Raw genomic sequence first — 20,914 nt, 5'->3', positions numbered from 1 at the left:
TCACCCAAGAGCCTTGCTAGTTAAACAGGTTGTTCATTTATTCTTTCGAAGAGCATACCTATAGACCTTATCAATACACACAACAAAAAACAAAAATACCCTTTGGACTTTTAGAAAGGTCTATCTGTGTGTTATCTGAAGGTGTGAACAAGTTGTCCCACTGCCAATGACACCAGCCTTCAATGCTTTATTATTGCAGTACTAGATCATAGGAAGAGTCCTGGAATGATAAAGCTTTGTGAAAGCTGATGTCATTGGAGTTCGGCCGACTTGTTTGTTCCATGTGGGGAGTATTGACGATCTTCATCGGCCGGCACCTGAAACCACAGAGACTTGCGGGCTTTGAGCTGCAGCTTATTTTCCTGTAGGTGACAGGAGCACTTTAAATGAGCTGAATTCACTGCAGAACAATTTGAATAGCTAAGGTTTTGTGGAAAAAAAGACGCGGTTGGGAAGGTTTTTAATGCATCTCCCGTTTATTGTGATCTATTTCAGGTCTGTTCCTTGAGCTCCCAGGGATGAAACTGAAGAAGCAGGTTACTGTGTGTGGAGCGGCCATCTTTTGCGTGGCCGTCTTCTCTTTGTATCTTATGCTGGACAAGGTGCAACACGACCCTCCCAGGAGACAGAACGGAGGCAACTTTCCCAGGGTACGAAGAGATCTGATCACTGCTTAGCCATTAAATGTTACCACATAAATGCATGAAAGACTTTTAGAGAATGAATGAAGGTCAGCTGCTTATGGAGCTATGACGGGGATATTCTTTCAGCCTCTCCTAAAATGCCCTCCTCCTATGGCAATGCCTATTTATATATTCTGCATTATACAGCTATAAAATATTTACACTGTAGCATGAATTTGGAACTCTTTATAATTGCATTCGCCTCGTAGCATCTCTGTAAGAGTCTAGGCAAGCTTTTGGAAATGATGCATTTGTGACCTTCACTGTTTCCACTTAAAACAGCTTCTAATCTCCATATTTCATTTTCATGGAGCAGTGACACATTTTCTTCTGTGATGTGTGTGTTCTCTTACATAATGCCTGTTTTTCCCCATACACCTCTGCCTGACCTCCTTTTCTTATTGTACGATAAGAGAAGCCTCAATCCAGAAGTTTCATACTTGATAACAGCAATTAAGATTTGGTATGGGGTGCAGTTGGAGGACCGTAAATGTTTTTTACTCCTGCATTGCACTTTCAAAGAGAAATTGCTTCCATAAAGCAAGGTTTGTCTGCTGAATGTGTTTTTTTTTTTCAATAGGGTATTAAAAAAACGCTGTACATAAATTTCATTCTTTTTATAAAATGGTTTATAAAAAGAGGTTTTAATAAAGTCTCAAGTAAATATGCTCTGAAAAATTGAAAGATATAAAAAAATGAGGTTATATTGGAGATAAGATTTTTTTCCAACGAACAGACTTTGGTAAAGAGACCCTTTACTTCTGGACAGCAGGGTACCATAAGGTGTCACGTGTACCTCGAGATGGTCGGGCATCCTCTTCTCAGCCCTGGGGCTGGCAATAGGTCACTGTCATGTTGGGTTGGGGAAGAAACGGTACTGTTTGGCGCTTTGTGGTGCCTAAAGGTGTATTTGGCTACAGCTGCCAGCTCTTATTTTGCTATATCCTTAATGAAGCAACTGCTGTAAAGCAAAGTTACACAAATATCAGGTATTCCATATTCTGTGCAAGTTCAGTCATAGCTACGGTATTGTAGGTACAATTATTATTATTTTTTTGTGTTTTATAGCAGTTTCAAATATTTACTTTCCTAACATTTTCACATTATGCATAGAGGTCCTTTTTTGAATTTTACTTTGTTTTCACAGTATCCTCTGTCTGGAGAAACAATTGTATGTTACCCAAGACAATCGGATTCATCTTTCTCGAGTATAGTTCATTAAAAATCAAAGAAAGAAGTGATTGTAAACTATCGCCTTGTAAGGCCTCATTCACACGGATGGACCGTTCGGGTCCGCCTGTCAGTTTTGACGGCGGACCTAAATGGCCGCTCCATGCATCCCTATGGAGCGTCGGATGTCGGCGGAGACATGTCCGCTGACATCCAACCCTATCCGATCCGCTAAAAACAGATGTATTGGGGGTACGTCCCCATCCGTCCATGGCGGACCGAATCGGGCAAGATTTGATGAAAACAGACATGCTGTCCGTTTTCATCAGATCGCTCCATAGGAGACAGCGGCGCCCGACAAGCCCCTCCCCGCTCAGTGAGCAGAGAGGAGCTTGTCATCCGTCGGCTCTGCGGACTGATCTCCCGTTGAGCTGGTGGGAGCAGGCGTACTCTGTAGCAACGGAGTCCTCCTCGTGTGAATGAGGCCTAAAACGCCCCATTCAGTTTAAAATGGAAATGAAAGGCAAAACATTTTTGTATGTAGATATAGCTAAAAAAAAAAAATCATAAATGCCTTTCTTCCCTTTTTTTTTTTTAAAAGTGATCACATTCCCTCTGTTCTCAGCTGCATAAGAGCTGGGGGAGGCAGCAGCACACAGTTTTGCAGTTAATAGGCTGGGCAGCGGGGGAGTGTCAGGACAAGTCTGATTGTTGGAGAGCAGGCGGAGTTCACAGCCCAGCTAGAGAACTGACCAAGTTGTACTCCTGCTTGGTGTGGTCAATTTTTTAATAGAAAAGCAAGGGGACTAGAAGGAACACCAGGGATTTCACGTAAAGGAAACAATACAAAGAGAACGGGATACTTTCTCATACAAGTACATGGTACAGTAGGCACAAATCAGGAATATGAAGTGTTTGGGTAACAAACGCTTATATAGGCAATGCAATTCCTTTGTATTTCTGCATACATGAGGCTAGGGTTGTCCTTTTTAAATATGCAGTTTAGACCCAACAGGTGCTGGTCATAGATCTGCAACATCAACTAGGGTTCAAAGAAATAGAGCTGCATGCACAGTACGTGTTTAATGGCCCTGTGCATGAGATTCCAGCATTATCGTGGGGTGGAAGGCACAGATGCACCATCCAACCTCCTTGCTGGCAGCCTGTAAAACTCTGAGACTCGGATATGGCTGGGTGGTGTACTGAGTGGTACTAATGTTTAGGGCAGTATGCACCCTGGGATAAATGCCAGCAATGCAGACTTCTAGCTGATGCTGGGTTTTAGGAGTACTGGGTCACAGAAAAAATTCTGTGTCTTACAAACTTCATCTATTAAAACTGACAATCTGGTCATTAAAAAAAAAAAAGTATATAGGCACTTGCTTGTAATATGCTCATGGCAAACTGAAACTGGGCAGCGAGAGTTGTGGTAATGTCCTCTTATTGTCATTATCTACTTTCTGCCTCTGCATCATTATCTGTTTTGGAAACGATTCCACATAGGAATAAATGTTTTTCCCAGTGCAGAAGAACTGTTCAAAGCAGCCTTTCTCAACCTTTCTAATGGAGCAACCTTGTAATAGTTACATAGTTAGTCAGGTTGAAAAAAGACACAAGTCCATCCAGTTCAACCACAAAAAAAATAAAAATAAAATAAATAAATAAATAAACAAAATAAAAAACACAATGCAATCCCATACACCCAACTCCATACCCACAGTTGATTCAGAAGAAGGCAAAAAACACCAGCAGAGCATGATCCAATTTAATAACCTTACATTTAATAACTTTCTGCTTTCCACCCCTGCTAATTTTGTATGTCTGCACCTCGCAGGATGTTGTAGTAATGTAAAAGTTCAATGGAAATTATTTGAAACTTCTTGAACTTTTAGGGCTACACTGAAACCTGCGTGAGAGAGGCTGTTATAGGTTATCCATTGTACAGCCTAAACGAAGTATAAATTAAAAAAAATAATAATAATCATACTCCCCTAGATGGGTGCAGCACTGATTCCAGCGGCAGAGGTCCCCTGCTGCCTCTAAGGCCAAGAACTGAGCGACCAAACACCACTGATTGCTCTGCTCTCTGTCTTCAGCCTGCTCTTCCCCCTCCAGCGCTCACTGGATCGCTAGGCTGTGGAGGGGGGCAGGAATGACTGGCTCAGGCTCACAGCGACTTGCAAAGAGGCTGAGCCGGCTTCTGGTCCAGGCATCTTGGTGAATCTCGACTTTAAAGTTGTGATTTTTCCTGAGCCTACGACCGGCTTTTGCCCACTGTTGGCTGAAAATGAGTCACAGGAGTGCGGAAACGAACTGCACTCCTGTGATCCATAGGGGAAGTACAACCAAAATAGCTTTGGCCATATTTCTCCTTTTTGAAGGAGCCTGCAGATGATTTGATTGTCTTTCCTTCCACTATGGGTGGAGGGAAAGAAAATTGCTCGATTCCCCTCTCAGCACATAGTGTTGAGGGGGGAATGCCTCCCGCAGTGCAATTGTGTTCTTCTGGCACGGGATGCATTCCTGGCTGGCAGAACACAATGATTACTGCTAGCAACTATAGCTGGCAGCTGTAATCGCATGTAAAAAAAAAATGGATTGACTTTGGTGCAATTAGCTTGCCCATAGATGGATTGATTCTTGGCCTTTTCCCTGCTGAACTGGCCGAATTTTTACCCATGTATGGGCCAGCTTTTTTCTTGTCTTTTAACAAGGATCCCTTTTGTTTCCATGATATTTGCTGTATTTTTTATGTATTTAGGACTTGGCTCCTTTCAAGATTCTTCAAAAGCATTATCAGTTAGAACTGTTTAAACATTTTGCCCGTTTTCCCCAAATCTAGAGCCAGATTTCTGTCCTGCAGAACCGGATAGAGCAACTGGAGCAGCTCCTGGAGGAGAACCATGAAATCATCAGTCACATTAAGGATTCCGTTCTAGAGTTAACAGCAAATGCAGATGGACAACCAATCCTGATCCCGTATCACACGTCTAATGGGAGTTGGGTCATTCCACCAGACCCTCGGCCTAGCTTCTATTCTATATCACCACAGGACTGTCAGTTTGCTGTAACAAGTAAAGGCAAGAAAACAGATTTACAGGTAAAGTTTGCAAAAGTTGGGAAATATATTTATTTTATATTGTTCTTTTTAATGAGAAAAACATGCATACTTTGAAAATAACCAGTTCCCTTCGTTTTTAACCACTTCCATACAGGGCACTTATACACCTTCCCGCCCAGACCAATTTTTAGCTTTCAGCGCTGTTGCACTTTGAATGACAATTGCGCGGTCATGCTACACTGTACCCAAACTAAATTTTTATCATTTTGTACCCACAAATAGAGCTTTCTTTTGGTGGTATTTGATCACCTCTGGGATATTTATTTTCTGCAATTTTTTTTTTTTAAATGACCGAAAATTTAGAAAAAAACATTTTTTTTGTTTCTGTTATAAAACATTGTAAATAAGTATGTTTTCTCCTTCACTGATGGACACTGATGGTACTGCACTGGCGGGCACTGATAAGGCGGCACCGATGAGGTGGCACTGATGTTGTGGCATTGATGGGCACTAATGGGCGGCACGGATAGGCGGCACGGACGGGCACTGATAGGTGGCACAGATGGGCACTATTGTATGTGTTGTACTAATGAATGCCAATCAGTGCCAAACAATGCCTGCCAATCAGTGATGCCCATTGTGGGCACTGATTGGCATCCATTGCGGCACTGATTGGCATCCATTTTTCGTGTCCTCCTCATCCCTGGTGGTCTAGGATGGCAACCCCCCCCCCCCCCCCGTCACAGGAGCAGCCGATCGGCTCTCCTCGCGTCTGACAGACGTGAGGAAAAGCCGATTACCGGCCCTTCCTATTTACATCGTGATCAGCCGTGATTGGACACGGCTGATCAAGTGGTAAAGAGTCTCCGTGAGGGGAGGCTCGTAGGATTGCGTGGGGGGGGGGGGGGGAGAGTGAGGCTCGTAGGAAGTGAGGCTCATAAGGTGGGGTGGAGGTCGTGAGATGGGGAGTGAGGTTCATAAGCGGACCTTGACTTTTAGTGCCAAGTCCACTTTAAGCAGGTGGCGTCTGTGTACGAGTGACATGCTTTACTTTTACATGCAGTGACATATTTCCTCAAAGTTCCAACAGAAGTGTCACTTGGCATTATGGATTGTCTTGTGGCGCATACGAAAGGATTATATGTGCTCTTTTTGCAGTGTCCTCTTTTTTTTTATTCCTAGCTCATCCTCCATAATAGATGAAGAAAAAAAGAAGGGGAAAAACATGGAGAACTTTTTTTTACATAATCAACAAAAATATGGTTTATTATGGGTGATCGAATTGAGCCTTATAGTCCATATTAAATAGTGAGTCTTCAGCAGTATATTATAATCTTATTAACCAAAGCTTGTATTTGGTTGCCATGATCTATTACATCTGCTGCACTGTGTACTAAGCAATTAATAAAGCACAATACCTTTTTCTATTATGCTGCACTGGGAACTGTTACAAATATACTGCTTATTAGCAGGACATCATTGCTTTCAGTATCTCTCCTCTGGAGTTCTGAATGGCATTACTGCAGTGATTTGGGTCTTGCTCAGATTCTATGTGGGCTATTTCACCTCTGCACTCTGATCCCCTGTGATTAGTGTGCAGAGGGTAAGCTGTTTGGCACAGATCCTGGAAGATATCGGTTATCACTGTAGTAGTGCTAACTACTACAGTGATCTTCCACTTCCCCAAAGACCCATCAAAAATTAGATACACCTACTTGCAACTTTAGTTCTTTTTCTAAAATCAATCAAAACGGTGGCCGCTGATATTCATCAGTAGCTGACTGTCCAGCCTGTGGAGGAACAAATATGTTCATGTCTCAGCGTTCATTGCAATTTTCAAATGTGAATCTGAAATCCACCTCCTTTTGAGATCTATTATATTATATTATTATATAGTATTGGGACACCTGCCCTTACTCACACATGAACTTTAATGGCATCCCAATCTTGGTCCATAGGGTTCAATATTGAGTTGGCCCACCCTTTGCATCTATACCAGCTTCAACTCTTCTGGGAAGACTGTCCACAAGGTGTAGGAGTGTGTCTATGGGCATGTTTGACCATTCTTCCAGAAGAACATTTGTGAGGACAGGCTCTGATGCAGACGAGAAGACCTGGCTTGCAATCTCCACTCTAATTCATCCCAAAGGTGTTCTATCAGGTTGAGGTCAAGACTCTGTGCAGGCCAGCCAAGTTCCTCCACCCCAAACTCGATCATCCATGTCTTTATGGACCTTGCTTTGTGCACTGGTGCGTAGTCATGTTGGAACAGGAAGGGGCCGTCCCCCAAACTGTTCCCACAAAGTTGGGAGCATGAAGATGTCCAAAATGTCTTAGTATGCTGACGCCTTAAGAGTTCCTTTCACTGGAACTAAGGGGTCAAGGGCCATAAAGACATGGATGAGCTATTAAAGTTCATGTGCGTATAAATTCAGGTGTCCCAATACTTTTGGTAATATGGTGTACACACACCTTTTTTTTTTTTTTTTTTTTTTTTTTTTTTTTTTTTTTTTATATATGGTAATCGATGTATGCAATCTTTTTCAGATGCTGGATATTTACACACAGTTGCCTTTTGATAATGTGGATGGAGGAGTTTGGAAACAAGGATTTGACATCACATATGATCCTAATGAATGGGAGACTGAACCTCTTCAGGTGTTTGTAGTTCCACACTCGCACAATGATCCTGGTAAGAATAAAACAATCTTTTTGTACCATATTGTACATACATATCCTTCATAAATGGATGTTCTGTATAATCCTAATCATTATTATCATTAAAGTACAAAAACTCTATGTGCTTGAAGCAGAAGTGTATGCAGCATCAGCATTGCAGAGGCAAGTGGAAAAACAGGTTTCCAGAGAATATAATCTAACACAGTGTCTTAAAGGTAGCGCTATGGCTCCCCCATCCGATTTATGCCCTAGCATAGACCTGGTGTGTCATCGGTCATTGTCCTAGCATTGACGTGGTGTGCCATCTGACATTGTCCTAGCATAAACGTGGTGTGCCATCGGTCATTGTCCTACTAAAGATGTGGTGTGCCATCTGACATTGTCCTACCATAGACGTGGTGTGCCATCTGACATTGTCCTACCATAGACGTGGTGTGCCATCTGACATTGTCCTACCATAGACGTGGTGTGCCATCTGACATTGTCCTACCATAGACGTGGTGTGCCATCTGACATTGTCCTACCATTGACGTGGTGTGCCATCTGACATTGTCCTACCATAGACTCCGGGGTTGATTTACTAAAACTGGGGAGTGCAAAATCTGAAGCTTGTTTAATTGGGCCTTGATGAATAAAAAATAAAAAAAAACCTGGAAGCTGATTTTTTTTTTTTTTTTGTTTTTTTAGAAAGAACCTCAAAATTGGGACTTTAAAGACAATTGAAAAAAGAGAATTGTATTGTTAAAAAGATATTTCCATATTAAGTGTAAAAATGTATGAATAATTTATATATTTTTTTTCTATAATATGAACATGGTATACCAGTGATTCTCAACCAGGGTTCCGTGGAACCCTATGGTTGCTAGGGGTTCCTTCAGCTTTGGGCAATTTCTGCCTTTCAGATAAGTTCCCACTGACACCATTGACCTTTTTAGCTATTTGTAAGAGGATAATTCTTCCCAATGACCACAAGTGTAAGGACCATTCTTCCCACTGACCATCACACTAATGTATCACGAGTTGTAGAGTTCAATTTTTAAGCAGGGGTTCCCCCGTGACCGGAGAGCTTTTTCAAGGGTTCCTCTGTGTTGAAAAGGTTGAGAGCGGCTGTGGTATACCAACATAACGTCACAAATACAGAGTTTAAACAATTCTGAAGTGGTATTCCCCAGCTACTTGCTATTGCTCCATCGATACGCGTTACGATGGTGTATGGTAGGTCAGGATATCCCATGGTATACCATGTTCATATTATGGACAACTTTTCATCATTATTCATACATTTTTACTCTTATATAGAAATAGCTTTTTAACAATACAATTCTTTTTTTCAATTACCTTTTTAAAGTTCCAATTTTGAGGTTCTTTCTAAATATTCAATTATAAGGGATGATGGCAATTACACACATATCCAGATGAGTCATCAATTTGTCGATTTTGGTTTTTATGCAGAGCTGAACCAGATTTTGCACTCTCCAGTTTTAGTAATTCAACCCCATTGTGTCATCTGACATTGTCCTAGCATTGACATTTTGGTAAGTTATATAAAATGTATATTGAAGGATAACTTGGTAAAACTGAATTGTATGCAAATGTTTATATCACCCCGTGCCCCCATCTCCCCCATTCATCCCGCCCCTCCCTCCATTAGGGGCTTTAGAGCCATCTCCCCCGGTGTTCCCCATAGAGAATACAATGGGAAAATTAGACCTGGAGGCAAAATGGGAAGGAATATTCTAGAAGAAGTACTGTCTGAAGATGTCTCCTCTTTTATCTCTCTTAGTGTAAGGGGTACTTATTAAGACCATGTATGTTGTTAGTTTTATATGTTGATTTTATGTTGTGTTTATTGTACTGTCTAGGGAAAAAATAATAAAATAATTTTTGGGGGGAAAAAAAAATGTTTATCAGGAGCTTTTTAAACTATTTGTACATCTGCGTTCTATGATTCTATTTGTCTCCAAATTGGTTCCTGTCATAGTCTGATTGGGATTTTTGTATTCAGAATTTTCCTAGTGTCCTTCCCAATTACCAAGTCTGGCAGTCCCAAAGCCTGCAGCTGTCACTGTACTACTCAGGATTCCATCACAGAGCTCTCGCAGGGGCTCAGGCTGCTACTTGGCTAAGACATGCAGTATTTCAATTGCCATGTTTTTATTTGATTTATGAAAAACAGCCATTGGCAGTTTGTAGTAGCCTGTTTGTATGGGTCATTTGATGGATCAAGATATAAAAGTAAACAGTAAAATAACAGCTGCTATAATCTGATTTATAAAACCAAACTGTGAGAGAAAGACATAATGTGTATTGCAGTGTGACACGTCGGTAGCTGGTGCTTAATCTCTTTATACGGCAACATTGCTGGTTTACTAGATTATTTAAATACTACTCCTAAAGACGATATCAAATGGCCAAATTACCTAATCATGTGATATTTTAAAATAAAAGCACAACCCATCTTTATTACTGTGAAGCCTCTGACTGCCTTCCCAATATGCTGCATGTTGAATCTTGCGTGCTGTGTGTGTCTATTCTTTACCCCAGCATGTTACAGCTCAGAAAAAAAACCTTTCTGCTAATAGGCAGTAGATTTTTACCTGTTTTCCTACATGTACAATCAGATAGTAGATGGAGTGAGGGCAAACATCACATTTTTACATTTTTAGGCAGATTTGGTCCTTAGCTGGTCACCTACAGTATTTCAAGGTATATGTGATATGCCAGTCATATCATATGTACCTTTTTTATATAGGTGATATGCAATTTGTCTGATATAATGTTCACTGACACTAATACTGGCCAAAGACCGTAGAGGATGGTTCATTTACTTCATTTACGTGAATAGCTTTGGATTATATTTCATGTTTAGGCCTATGGAGAAGGGAGGGGTAACTTGCACCCTAGATCTCTGCCCCAACCCTGATAAACTATAGTGATTACATAAGCATTTCTAACCTGTATAATCATTCCTTTCAAGCCATGTCCCAGAGCAGCGACTTCTTGTGCCTTCTACACATTATATCAGGGGTAGGCAACCTAATGCTGGCCATACATCTATAGATTATTTGCAGATTTTCTATGGTTAGATGGAAAAAGTGGAACAGATTCCTCCATCTACACTGAACTGTATGGATGGAAGAATCTCCCACTAGCCCAAGCTTCCTCATCTTGCTAGTCGACCCCGCTGGCTCTCAACCTAAACCATGCCTGCACCCAATCAGAATGTTCAGGTATTGTGAGAGCCATTGGGGCCGACTAGCAAGATATGGAAGCTTGGGCCAGTGGGAGATTCTTCTATCCACACAGTTCAGCGTAGATGGAGGAATCTGTTCCACTTTTTTCATCCCACCATATAAAATCTGCAGATAATCTGTAGGTGTATGGCGGCTGGCCAGCATTAGAGGTGGAGATCTACCTGAACAACACAGGATAAGTCAAAACTCACCAGGCACAGTGTCGCCTCCTCACCTGATGTAAACCTCCTAGTTGCCATACTACCGTGTGGCAATCGCATGCATTGCATAGCAATCATGGATTTAAATCGGGTGGTGAGGAGGCAACATGTCACCTCAACACCTGTCAACACATATTCATATCGCTTTTGAGAGGTGCAGCAGTGCCTGCTGCACTCGTGAATGTGCCTTTAGTTGCATTGGACAGCGGCACCCCTAGGGCTCGTTCACATAAAGTTGGGGGGTGGTAAAATAATAGACGTCTATGGCTAAGTGCAGGAAAGCTGCAGGTACACTGCACCGCACCTGTGGTGAGAGTAAACCGCAGCCCTATACTATTCTGCCCAGTGTATTGCTTCACACTGACCTGAAGATCTTGTCTTTTCTGCTGCTTGCACCACTCTGGAGAACGCTTGCCGGAATAAGAGGGGAGCGCAGTTGGCATCACTCCGCATGAGACAGGAGCCAGTACTACAGAGGAGGCACCGGCTTATGCGGGGCTCGTTCCTTACTACAGCTCCAACTTTACAAGTAGTCCCTATGCATTGCACTGTTTGATGCTCTGGAATGGTTGGTCAGCAAGCCCAGAGCGCAATCTATCAGTCATCTGTCCACGATCTACTGGTTGCTGATCCCCCCGCATTAGATTATCACCCGATCGGGCAATTTTCAATGACTGCCTTCTAACATCTGTAGACTTCTTTAATATGTGATGGTTTAACAAGTAGTTTTCATAGGGGAAAATAAAGAATTGACACTTTCATAATTAAACATTTTATCTGCTCATTTTTTTTTTTTTTTTTTTTTAAAGAATGCAATTTTTACTGGCGAGTTGGAATGCTTAAAAGCAGTATTTATTTGTATTTTTATTTTCTATTATCCTTTTATGTCAGACAGGTCATGTCAATGTAGAAAAGCAGTTGCATACAGAGAAAACTCGAAGCAGGTGGTACAATGAAGACAAAGGCATAAATGCAAATGCAAAAAAACAGTCTGTGCGTAGCAGCATGTGTCCTTGATATATGTTGTCTGTGTTCATGGAAAGAAAGGCACACAGAACATAACACAAGATGTCTTGAAAAAATAATTATATCTGGTACATAACCTAGATATTTGTGATTTGTAAATGGAAATCGTGGGTAATTTAACCATCTTAGAAGCAAGAAGTAGCTTGGAAGATCATTTGGTAGAGAAGCAGTAGGAAAAGAAGAGCGGGGGGGGGAGCGGTGGTGTAAGGGCTTGACGGAATAAAAAAAAAGTGGGGGATACGGTAAGTGCTCCCAGGACAGTGCCCCCTGCCTGGCCTAAAAGTGTGGCCAACAAAGAGCAAGATGCTGGCCTATACGGGAAGTGCCATCAGAGTCACTAGTGTGACGGGAGCATTAACGTATAACTAAAGGCAAAACTTTTTTACATTTTGGCTAGAGGGCAGAGGGGTAAGAACATCTGTCAGTTTTTATTACTGTCTGTGTCCCCGTTAAGGAGATTCACTCTCTATTTGACCTGTTTACCATTATCATTGAAAATAAAATTTAAAGAAAATCCCAAATTTTGGGTTGTCCCCAGAAAAGTAATTATGGGGAGTTGGCTATGGGACAAGAAGTGAAGGGACATCTCTGCAATGGGACACAGATGGCGGGGGGGGGGGGGACTGATGGGTTATATATAACGTTCCATTACTCTATCCAAAAATGAAAAAAAAAATTAAGTTTTGCCTATAGTTGTAACAGTATTGGTTTCGCATTTGGCACCTTTCAGGGGGGAGAGGGTGCAGATATCTGTGTAATACAGGTATTTGCACCCACTTCCGGGCATAGACTCCCGCGGGAGTCATGCCCCCCCGCTGTCTTCTGGGAAACGCACAGGTCCCAGAAGACAGCGGGGACCAGTGTGGACGCACAGCGCGACTCGCGCATGCGCAGTAGGGAACTGGGAAGTGAAGCCGCAGCGCTTCACTTCCTGATTCCCTCACAGAGGATGGCGGTGGGGGCAGCCGAGGGATTGCTCGCTTCGCCTGCCGGCATCGCAGACACCCTGGGACAGGTAAGTGTCCATTTATTAAAAGTCAGCAGCTGCTGTATTTGTAGCTGCTGGCTTTTAATGTGTATATATATTTTTTTTAGGCGGACCTCTGCGTTAAGGGCTAGAGGTACTGTATAGGTAGTCAGTCTATGGCTGGGAGCTTTGCGTATAACTTTGAATGTGCTTAGGGGCAAAAGATTGCCATCTATAAGATGATAGAAGGAGCCAAATTAAGGAGGAAGAGAGGGGATGAGGACACCCGTGAGACCCCCCCAGACAGGATAATCCTGGAGGGGGAGCCTCATGGTACATAATAAAATGTACTCTCACCTGTTCATTATAACTGGGTAATATAATGTATAGTAAGCACTGAAAAACTAAAGCCAACAATAAATCTTCCTTTTTAAAACAGATATTTTTTTCCATTTATAGATGTGAATTTCAGCTCATTTATGAAACCACAAAAAGTGGGTCTTCGCATAGTCAGGTTGTGTTGGGCTGCAGAGAAAACCTTCTGAAATACTTTTGTTGGTACAAAGGGTTATAAGGTTTCAGACAGCTAGACAGCATACAATTACAAAGTAACAAACAAAAGACAGTCATTCTCATGTCTAACTTCACACCAGCTAACAAAAGGATGTTATTTTCACAGAGAGAGAGAGGGAGAGAGAGAGCGAGGGAGAGGGAAATATCTGACTGCTAGGAGAAAGTTGACACTTTATTTAACACTTTGATGCTGGTTTTATTGTCAAGCAAAAAGGTTTTACTGTAGATCTGTGTTTGGGCAACATATTACCAGCAGCACATGGTCATACAGACACAATGGGGGATGGTTTACTAAGAGCAAATGGGGTGCTCACTTTTCAAAAATAGGTCTTTAGTCTAACCACTTCAGCCCCGGAAGATTTGGCTGCTCAATGACCAGGCCATTTTTTGCGATACGGCACTATATCGCTTTGACAATTGCACGGTTGTGCGACGCTGTACCCAAACAAAATTGACGTCCTTTTTTTTTTCCCCCCACAAATAGAGCTTTCTTTTGGTGGAATCACCGCTGCGGCTTTTATTTTTTGCGCTATAAACAAACTTTTACAATAAATATCCAAATGTAAAAAAAAAATGTTCTCAGTTTAGGCAGATATGTATTCTACATATTTTTGGTAATGCGATGCATACTAGCACATTAGGACATTGCCTTGCAGGGGATTTTTTTTTCGGTTTACGAACACTTTAATGAATGAGGCTCTGCTGACTTCCATCTAGTCATGTGCAAGCAAAAATACAGTTTTTGGATTACCTTGCATGTGCCCCTCCCTTCTAGATTGTAAGCTCTAACGAGCAGGGCCCTCTGATCCTTCCTGTATTGAATTGTATTGTAACTGTACTGTCTTCCCTGATGTTGTAAAGCGCTGCGTAAACTGTTGGCACTATATAAATCCTGTATAATAATAATAATGTGTGTGGGTATTCTTCGCAAAGTGAATTTTCACCATATTCACTGCACACTCCTCACTCCTACCCAAAGTCGTGTCCCCAACATGTTTCCCTATAATTAAGCTCTGCTATGGATGAAACCTTTTTTGGGGGCATGGCGTTGGGTGGGAGTGAACGGTGTGCTGTCATTGCAATTAAACCTTGGCTGGAGTTGGACTTTTTTTTTTTTTTTTTTTTTAAAGGTGTTTATAAATTTTGCAGTTGGACATAGAATCCACATTACAATGTGAAATAGAAGGGGACTAACAAAATAATGCCTAGGTATACATATATACACGAGGGCCTGGGAAACCCCAAAGAAACATTAGCATGACCTAATGGGCACATATACCAGCGCAGAGCCCTGAGAAGGTTTTTCCTATTTTACCTCCCAAAAGGAGGGGGAGGGGGTTAAGGGTTAGGATAAAATAGAAGGAAACCATATGGAGTTGGGACATCATTGGTGTGCTGCCCATTATTTGGACTGTGTAGGGAAGTGTTCCAAACATTTAACTTTTTTCCTTATTGAAAGTTTCAGTTTGTGATTGGAAAATGACCGTTAAATTGATTGTGGAACCATGTTCTTTTATGATCAAGTAATTTGATACTAGTAATATTTGCTTCACAGGTTGGATAAAAACATTTGATAAATATTACTATGACCAGACTCAACATATCCTAAACAATATGGTAGTCAAACTGCAAGAGGACCCACGTCGAAGATTCATCTGGTCGGAGATTTCCTTCTTTTCAAAGTGGTGGGATAACATCAATTCCCAGAAGAGGGCGGCAGTGCGAAGGTAGTGTTGAGGGTTCTTACCCTAAACTTATCCTTTTGGTCTATCTAGCCTAGACAAGTGTGTGTGTGTGTGTGTGTGTGTGTACCCTGCTTCTTACCTTGGGTCATAGGGAGGCAAAGTATATGTAGGTTTGACCGCAGTTTTTGATCATGCTGTTGTTACCTATACTTTAAAGGAAACTTTTTTTTTTTTTTTTTTTTCAGTTTTGGATGGAACTGGCTAGGATTTAAAAAAAATTAGTTTGGGATTACAAAAAAACAAAAACAATTATACTCACTTATGTAGATGCAGAATTGATCTCCAGCTGTCTCTACAGCGAGAACTAAGTGATCAAACACCGCTGGTCGCTCAGTTCTCCCCCTCCGTTCTGAGGAGAGAGCCAGAACTCGCTGAAGCGCTGGGCTGTGGAAGGGGGCAGGAGGGGATGGCTCATGCTCTCAGGGTATTGCCAAGTGTCGATCCAGTGATCTGGGTAGATCCCAACCATATGGTTGGGGGTCTTTCCCAAGCCTGGACCAGCTGAGTGACATCAAGAGACGGTAAACTTTAGCCCACTATCGCCTGAAAACGGGTCTTGGGAGTGCAGAACGAACTGCACTCCTGTGATCCATAGGAGTATGGCCAAAAAAGCTTCATGCTTTTCCTTTTAATCCCCCTCCAATTCTTTCTATTCTATAGGACCCCGGCAAAGTGTTGTCTCTCCTGCTGTGTCAGTTTATGGCTCTTCCACAAAAGCGAATTTTCCCTATATTGCTACAGATAACCAACTATAGGAAAAGAGACCTGGAAATATTGCAAACATTCTTTAGCATTTCTGTGCGTCCTTTGACGGAACTCAGACGGAATATATAGGGAGACCAAAACTAGAGAAAAAGTTGGACTATATAGGCTGGATTTGCTGTATGCGTCGCTGGGGTATGTTGAACACAGCAAGCTAGATGATCTTATAATGTGTATATGTAAATTCTTGAATCAGAAGTTCAAATACTGTAGCTGCTGACTTTTAATATAAGGACACTTGCCTGTCCAGGAATCCTGCTATGTCAGCACCCCAAGCTGATCTGTCCATCGGCTCCGGGTGCAGGCACTGGCATCTTCACCTGCGCATTTGCGAGTTGCGCTGAAGAAATTACACTTTGCTACAATGTAAAGTAGTGGGTGTACAGCTTGTATAACGGTGTAAATTTCCTTTCACTTCAAAATAACACAACACACAGCCATTAGTGTCTAAACCGCTGGCAACAAAAGTGAGTACACCCCTAAGTGAAAAGGTCCAAATTGGGCCCAAAGTGTCAATATTTTGTGTGGCCACCATTATTTTCCAGCAATGCCTTAACCCTCTTGGGCATGGAGTTCAGCAGAGCTTGACAGGTTGCCACTGGAGTCCTCTTCTGTTCCTCCATGATGACATCACAGAGCTGGTGAATGTTAGAGATCTTGCGCTCCTCCACCTTCCATTTGAGGATGCCCCACAGATGCTCAATAGGGTTTAGGTCTGGAATCATGCTTGGGCAGTCCATCCCCTTTACCCTTGGCTTCTTTAGCAAGGCAGTGGTCGTCTTGGAGGTGTTTGGGGCCGTTATGTTGGAATACTGCCCTGCAGCCCAGTCTCCAAAGGGAGGGGGATCATGCTCTGCTTCAGTAGGTCACAGTACATGTTGGCATTCATGGTTCCCCCCCCCCCCCCAATGAACTGTAGCTCCCCAGTGTCTGCAGCACTCATGCAGCCCCAGACCATGACACTCCCATTACCATGCTTGACTGTAGGCAAGACACACTTGTCTTTGTATTCCTCACCTGGTTGCTCCCACACACGCTTGACACCATCTGAACCAAATAAGTTTGTCTCTGTCTCATCAGACCACAGGACATGGTTCCAGTAATCCATGTCCTTAGTCTGCTTGTCTTCAGCAAACTGTTTGCAGGCTTTCTTGTGCATTTGATGGTGCTATTGACATGACATTTTCATCACATGTCGGTAACAACCCTTGCAATCCATACATACAGGGAAACCAAAACAAATAAGTTCAGAAATGTTAAGTTATGTGTAATTCAATGTAATGACACAGGGGAAAAAAGTATTTAACATGTGAAGAAAGGGAGATGCAAAAAGACACAAAAAGCCAATACACCAGCTGAAATCTATCAGTAATTAGAAAGCAATTCTACCCCCTTGTCAGTGCTAATTAATATCTACTGTTTCAATCCCAAAAAAGTTGTCTCGATAACAAGATGTCGCACAAGAAACCTCTCATGATGGGTAAAATCAGAGGGCTTATTCAAGACCTTCGCAACATTCTGATGGCATTGGTAATAGAAGGCTTTCTAGAATTTTGAATGTTCCAGTGAGCACTGTTGGGGCCATAAGCCAGAAGTGAAAAGAATATCATTTCACCATTAACCGGCCACGACCAGGTGCTACTTGCAGGATTTCTGACAGAGGAGTGAAAAGGAATTATCGGAAGAATCGTCCAAGAGCCACTTGTGGAGCGTTTCAGAAAGACCTGGAATTAGCAGGTACAATTCTTTCAAAGAAAACAATAAGTAGTGCACTCAACCGCCATGGCCTGTATGCACGGTCACCACTCAAGACTTGCTGAAGAAAAAGCATGTTGAAGCTTATTTAGACAAGCCTGTGAAATAATGGGAGAATATAGTCTGGTCAGATGAGACCAAAATTTAACTCTTTGGATGATGCCATAATACACACCATGTTTGGAGGTCAAATGGAACTGCACCCCCCCCACCCCCCCAACAGTGATGTTTGAAGGTCGGAACATCATGGTGTGGGGCGGTTCTTCAGCATACGGTAGTGGCAAACTTCATATCATTGAAGGAAGGAAGGATGAATGAAAAAATGTACCAAGACATTCTTGATAGAAACCTACTGCCATCTACCAGATAATGAAAATGGAACAGGGGAGGACATTTCAGCAAGACTTCTGTCTGTAACTCCACACAGTAATGCAAGGCTTTCTCCCTGGTGTGGAGTGTCGTGCTCGACCCCCTCCCTTGGGCTACAGGAGAGTCAGGACGCCCACTAACACACAGCTCCTTTCTCTATCTGCAACATAGAGAGCATCCTGACTCTCCTGTGTAGTCCAAGGGAGGGGGGAGCACAACACTCCACACCAGGGAGAAAGCCTTGCATTACTGTGTGGAGTTACAGACAGAAGAACAGGAAGTGAGGATTTCTCAGAAGAAATAAGGACATTTAAAAGCAAAATGGAAGGATGAGGTAAGTGAAGGAGGACTGCACTAAGGTAAAGGAAGCTATTTAGGGGGGAAAATTGTACCTTTACAACCCCTTTTAAGATTTGAAGACTGTAGAAGAAGCTGTCATTACCAACAATATTTTGTATGAAATATTACATTTCAGTTAGCGTGTTCAATACTTGTTCCCCGTGTCATTCCATTTTATTACACATAACTTAATTTCTGAACTTATTTGTTTTGGTTTCTTTGTATGTATCGATTGCATGGGTTGTTAGCGAGAAGTGTTGAGTTTCATGTCAATGGCATCTTTAGAAATTAATTTACCTAGAAAAATGGTAACGTATTCAGTACTTCTTTTACCATGTATGTATGTATGTATGTATGTATATATATGTGTAATATAAATTATATTTACTTCATACTTCTATGCTTTATTTGTTGAAGCATGCCTAGTCTCGTTGATCTGCGTGTTTCCTCTCCAAAGGTTAGTTGCTAATGGCCAACTGGAGATGACAACTGGTGGCTGGGTAATGCCTGATGAAGCCAATACTCATTACTTTGCCATAATCGACCAGATGATTGAAGGCCACCAGTGGCTGAAGAAAAACATTGGTATGGAAACCATTTTGTTTGCATGGGTTTGGGTTAGAGGGCAGCATTGTTTGTGCAGTTACTAATGAACAATTAAACGTATTACCCAAATAACTTTAGCTTAATAAAGAAATGTTCTGTTAATTGGATCCTTTCTTTCTCTTGAAAGGTGTTAACCCAAAGTCAGGATGGGCGGTGGATCCTTTTGGGCACAGCTCCACCATGCCTTACCTTCTGAAACGCTCAAATATAACCAGCATGCTGATTCAGAGAGTGCATTACTCCATCAAGAAGCATTTTGCAGCCACTCGAAGTCTGGAGTTTATGTGGAGACAGACGTGGGGTATGGAAACAAGAGGTTTTTGGCACTTTTCCTGAATGTGTGGGTTTGAAGGTTTCTGCTGAAGTTATCAATTGTGCTTCTAGCCTGTCTGTCTTCAAGTGCAGATCTGCAGCCTCCTGTATGGCAGTTTCCTTTTTATTTCTATTATAGTTACTGTCTGTAAAAATCAGATGATTGGGGAAGCTCGCATCAAAAGCTTAGCTGTATCATTAAATGCGCTGATCTCAGTATTCCCTTCTTTGCCTTTCTTCTTTGTGTGGCATCATCCCTTTTTTTTTTTCTGATCTTAAAACAATTTGTTAAATCAAAGAAACAATTAATAATTTGGGGCCAAATGCAGAATATTTAGGCTCCATGCACACTAAGCTGATAAACTGTAGTTGGCGTTTTGGGTTTTTTTTTTTTTTTTTTTTTTTTAAAGCCCATAAACTGAACTCTGTTAGCCTATGTGCCCATGACCACCTGGGCATTTTTTAGTGTTGAGCTTTGGAGTTTATTGGCTTTTTTCTGAACGCCCGAAATTTGCGTTCAAATTGCAGTTTTTCTGCGAAAAAAAAGGCTGAAAAACGCTCAAACGCTTGCGCCAGTGTTTTTTAGCATTTTTTTTTTATCCATTGAAAAAAAAAAAGCTTCACTGAAAAACGCTGGTTAAAGCTATTGCTAAAAAAGGCTCCCTGCAAAGCTACTGGTGTTTGTTTTTTACACTTATGCATGTCTACGTTTGCTTGTGCCTGCACACCCGATTGGGAGATGGATGATCATGCACAGAAATGTGCACATGGTGTATGTTTTTACTTTACTAGCTGTTACTAGCAGCCTTGGGCGCAGTGACGTGCCTGGGAGGCAGATTGTGAGTCCTGTCAGTTTCTCATACAGACTGTAACAGAAATTACAGCACAAATTAAATACCAGTAAATATTCCATTTAAGTAAGTTCGTAAATGGCCTTATTCAATGACCAGTTCAAGAAACAAAACTTCAAGTCATTCATAGAAACCATTCAAAATGTTCTCTTTGGAAGTCACAGGATTGATTGCACTTGGGTGCTATGGTGGGGGGGGGGGGGGGGGTTACTGAGGCTGGGTTTACACTATACTACATGACAGTAGTATGACTTTCATCCTACTTTGCTCTGCGACATCGGTCCTACATTGATTTGTGATAGTCTGACTTGTTCTTTGACCAATCAAAACAATCCCAGAGTGAGATAAATTCCTTTTACTGCTGCTGTAATCACCATGTCGGATGTCAAAAGTCGACAAGGGTCCGACTTTGATCCTACTTCAGCCCATTGAATATCATTGAAGTTGGATCAAAGTCGGACCAAAGTAGTACAGGGAGCATTTTCAAAGTCGGACCGACTTGTGTCGGACCAGTTAAGACGCTCTCATAGGGAAACATTGATTTTCACACGTCATGCTACAT

The 20,914-nt window shown here is 41.9% G+C and overlaps 1 protein-coding gene across 3 annotated transcripts in view; it reads left to right on the top strand.

Annotated features, from left to right (window-relative positions):
- Positions 1–20,914, top strand: part of MAN2A2 (mannosidase alpha class 2A member 2) — a 185,109-nt gene that overhangs the window by 87,219 nt on the left and 76,976 nt on the right. For 2 of the 3 annotated variants that reach the window (XM_040342482.1, XM_040342484.1), the window contains exons 2-7: positions 496–650; positions 4,696–4,953; positions 7,462–7,606; positions 15,169–15,340; positions 19,041–19,168; positions 19,317–19,490. In XM_040342482.1, the coding sequence (XP_040198416.1) occupies positions 519–650; positions 4,696–4,953; positions 7,462–7,606; positions 15,169–15,340; positions 19,041–19,168; positions 19,317–19,490 (1,009 nt within the window). In that variant the 5' untranslated portion in view covers positions 496–518. Of the gene's footprint in view, positions 1–235; positions 365–495; positions 651–4,695; positions 4,954–7,461; positions 7,607–15,168; positions 15,341–19,040; positions 19,169–19,316; positions 19,491–20,914 lie in introns of those variants that run through there. The other variant, XM_040342483.1, reaches the window with a different exon arrangement.

This window comes from Rana temporaria, chromosome 3, assembly GCF_905171775.1.
Source record: "Rana temporaria chromosome 3, aRanTem1.1, whole genome shotgun sequence".
Taxonomy (NCBI): Eukaryota; Metazoa; Chordata; class Amphibia; order Anura; family Ranidae; genus Rana; species Rana temporaria.
Note: the sequence above shows the minus strand (reverse complement) of the source record. Positions and strands in the feature narration are given on the sequence as shown.